At 40.9% G+C, this 3,347-nt stretch overlaps 1 protein-coding gene across 1 annotated transcript; it reads left to right on the top strand.

Moving 5' to 3' along the window:
* Window positions 1-963: 963 nt before the first annotated feature.
* On the top strand, window positions 964-3,347 carry med28 (mediator complex subunit 28). Its single transcript, XM_075464451.1, has 4 exons — window positions 964-1,145; window positions 2,255-2,321; window positions 2,405-2,517; window positions 2,624-3,347. The coding sequence occupies exons 1-4, from the start codon at window positions 987-989 to the stop codon at window positions 2,825-2,827; spliced, it is 543 nt and encodes a 180-aa protein (XP_075320566.1). The 5' UTR covers window positions 964-986; the 3' UTR covers window positions 2,828-3,347.

Below are 3,347 nucleotides of genomic sequence, written 5' to 3' on the forward strand. Positions count from 1 at the left end.
GTTCACATGCAGGTGTGTTTGATACTACTGTTTCTGGTGTGTGTTGAGCATGGACATTTACTGCATAAGTAAAAGTATGTGAGATCTATAAGCATGATTGATGTCACCTTGCACCTTTTTTGGTTTTGTGATTTTTCTCGTGGTTTTGCAAACTGTCTGCAGGAATGACCTTGTGTTAAACGAAGTCATAAAAATAAACCCCATTTCTCTGCTGCATAATTGTGTAGGTGTGTATGGGAGTGCAGCACAGCCTGTAAACTATAGAATTAGAATAAGAAGTGAAATGTGTATGTTGACTGGTAGTTTAAAGCGCTTTGAGTGATCGGCAAGTCTTGCCAAGACTAGAAAAATGTTAATTAAATGCAAACCATTTACAATCCATCGCAGCATTGTAAGTGAGGTTAGCTAGGCTGCTAAACAACAGCTGACCCACACCCAACACCTTTGAGTAATCTCAAAGGTGTTGCATAGTTTTGAGATTAGTGTTCTCTGGCTACCAAACAAGTGCTTCCACGTTTGTTTACTGACAAACATGTACATGCTGGAAGGGATAAGGACATATTTAAACAAGAAGTTGTCCTCCTGTTACCAGCCGTCTCTTAACGCTGTTTAGCTTTAATTTAGTTTATTTTACATTGTTGTAGCTATTCTGTGTCTCCTTGGTCTCCAAGCATTTTTTACAATATATATATTTTTTTTTACATCACTTTGCAAATAATATATATTTTTTTTTTGTGAAGTTGTCTCTTACAATGTTTTTATTTTCCGTCTCTTTTCAGTCTTGTTTTTGGTTAGTTGGTTTGCCTCGTAATATATTAAGTTATATTTTGGCCTCCAATTTACTGTGCTTCGGGCGCTTGTGCCCATAGACATATAAAGAATTTATAATTTATATCTTTATATCTTTATGCTTGTGCCCGTCTGATTAGCCACACTGTTTTCTGCGCATGTGCGAATGGAAGACGGGGAACGACAGTCGGAGCAAGATGGCGTCTTCCTTGAGTGGGATGTTTCCCGGTCAGCAGCCGCCTGGTGGGCATCCTGTTGGGGGACCCGGTGGACCAGGTCAGCCTGGCTTCCCTGGTAGCGCTGCTCGAGCCCAGGGAAACAACACGCTTGTAGATGAACTGGAAGCTTCTTTCGAGGTAGGAGGCTAATGGGCTTCGTTAGCCGTGCATGCTAATTGTTGTTAGCTTTGTCACCAAAAGCAGAGACATGATTCATTAGCTTGAGCGGCTCGTATGCTGTAAATATATACAAGGGTAATGCCATTGAGTTGATATGTCTTTCCTGAAGGAAAGTTTAAGCAACCTTAACTTGCAAACAGCCTTCGCAGTTTGCATCATCATCATCATCACCATCCTCATCCTGAAAAAATGACCTCAGCATCCCCAAAGCTCCTTTCTGTTGATGGAAAAGTGTCTAAAATTTTTATGCATTTTATGTAAAGGTAATGACTACCATCTCCTCTGGCCTGACATCAACCCTGTATCATCAATGAGTTTGGAAATGTGCTTGTTTTGTCTGTTTTTAAAAAATAGAAAACTTTTGTTATACATTTTCTTCTTCCAAGGCATACTGCTTTGAGTTTTCTGTCCCCACGCTGTGTCGTCTGGCTTCGTCGATCTGTGTGGTTCTCTTTTACATCCTTCCCTTTTTGGTAGTACCTGCTCCAAATTTTAGACACAGCTGGCTGGGAACAACCAACATCTTTTGCTACACTCAGAGATGAACTGCAGTTTTGAAGTTGTTTTCACTGATAACTCGGTTTTTGGAGCCATGTTTCCTGCCAATCAGCCCGGTGCAATAGCTTGTTAAACTCTGCAAGCACTCTCCTTTAACTGCAGGCTCATTTGCATGTTTATATTTGTGCAGGGATATGTTTTAAAAAAGCAAAGCAAAGGTTTCTATCCCCTAGATTTATTCCAAAGCTGACAGCACGCCAGTCCATATCACACATCAGTGGTGATTTAGGCTAGAAAGCTATTTTCATTCACAGGTAATCAGATTACCGGTATCATAGTAAAACAGCACTGGGCACTTTGAATTGCCTTGTGTACGAATTGTGCTCTACAAATAAAATTGCCTTGCCTTGCCACTTACCTTTGTCTTACAAACCAGCTGCTTTTAATCCTTTCTCATTAATTCATGGCCAGGAGAGCAAAAAAAATACTTGAAACTCAATCTCAGGTGGCTGTGACCCACTCACTTAAAAAAAATCACATTTACTAATGTTGTCCTGTTTATCCTTTAGGCCTGTTTTGCATCCTTGGTAAGCCAAGACTATGTCAATGGGACAGACCAGGAGGAGATTCGAACTGGTCAGTGGGGTTCTGCATTTCTATATCGAATGTATATTTTGTTTGAATCTGTATGTCAGAACATGTGTATCTGCTAATTGTAGGTGTGGACCAATGCATACAAAAGTTCCTGGATGTGGCTCGGCAGACCGAGTGCTTCTTCTTACAGAAGAGGCTTCAGCTGTCTGTGCAGAAACCAGAGCAGGTGGTGAAGGAGGTAAACTATTACTCTGACTTGTATTTGACATTTCTAAGCCATTTATTCCTCTCTGCTTGTTGATGTGCCATCTCTTTTCTCAAGTACACATTTTTTCTCACTTCAGGATGTGTCAGAGTTGCGTAATGAGCTACAGCGGAAAGAAATGCTGGTTCAGAAGCATTTGGCGAAGCTGCATCACTGGCAACAAGTGCTCGAGGATGTGAGCGGTCAGCATCGCAAACCCTCAGACCTGCCAACCCCTGGACCGCTGGCCTTTCTGGAGCAGGCATCTGCAAGTCTGCCCCCTGCCCCATTAAAGCCAAACTAACCCACCAGAAGTGCAGTCGCATCTGTAAAAAAAAAAAAAAAAACTGCACCAAATTCAAAATGTTCTTTATCTGGTGCGAGTAGTAAAAAACATGATCCGTCTGAGAAAGAATTAAAATGATTTACTGTCTTTTAGTGTATTATTGCAGTAAGCGGTGGATTGGAACAATAACGTCTCCAGAATGTTCACCGACCGGAGAGTGTGTAACAGCCTGCTGGAGATGGCGCTGAAACAGGAAATGCATGCCTGCAGACATCAGTCATACAGGCTTTATGGGAAGAGTGTAGAAGAGTGAACAATTGTGGGGCAGAAGTGAAACGGGAACCAACTTAAACAGAAAAGTACACGTACATCATGCGATTGCTTCTGTCAACCTAAGTTCAAATAGACTTGAGTTTCTGTCAGAGGTGTAGAGACTTTTTTTTATTTCAACTTGTTTTTTGTCTTTTATTTTCGTGTATGTAAATATTTCCAACACCGACTTTTGTATTGAAAAAATAAAATTTCTGAGTATTTTGAA

Source organism: Odontesthes bonariensis, chromosome 4, assembly GCF_027942865.1.
Source record: "Odontesthes bonariensis isolate fOdoBon6 chromosome 4, fOdoBon6.hap1, whole genome shotgun sequence".
NCBI classification, from domain to species: domain Eukaryota; kingdom Metazoa; phylum Chordata; class Actinopteri; order Atheriniformes; family Atherinopsidae; genus Odontesthes; species Odontesthes bonariensis.

Bases quoted from the DNA above. Each gene is read 5' to 3' on its own strand.
- med28 (XM_075464451.1), top strand. From the start codon at position 987: ATGGCGTCTTCCTTGAGTGGGATGTTTCCCGGTCAGCAGCCGCCTGGT. The intron at 2,322-2,404 runs GTCAGTGGGGTT...TGCTAATTGTAG, and splicing joins CCAGGAGGAGATTCGAACTG to GTGTGGACCAATGCATACAA. The intron at 2,518-2,623 runs GTAAACTATTAC...TTCTCACTTCAG, and splicing joins CAGAGCAGGTGGTGAAGGAG to GATGTGTCAGAGTTGCGTAA.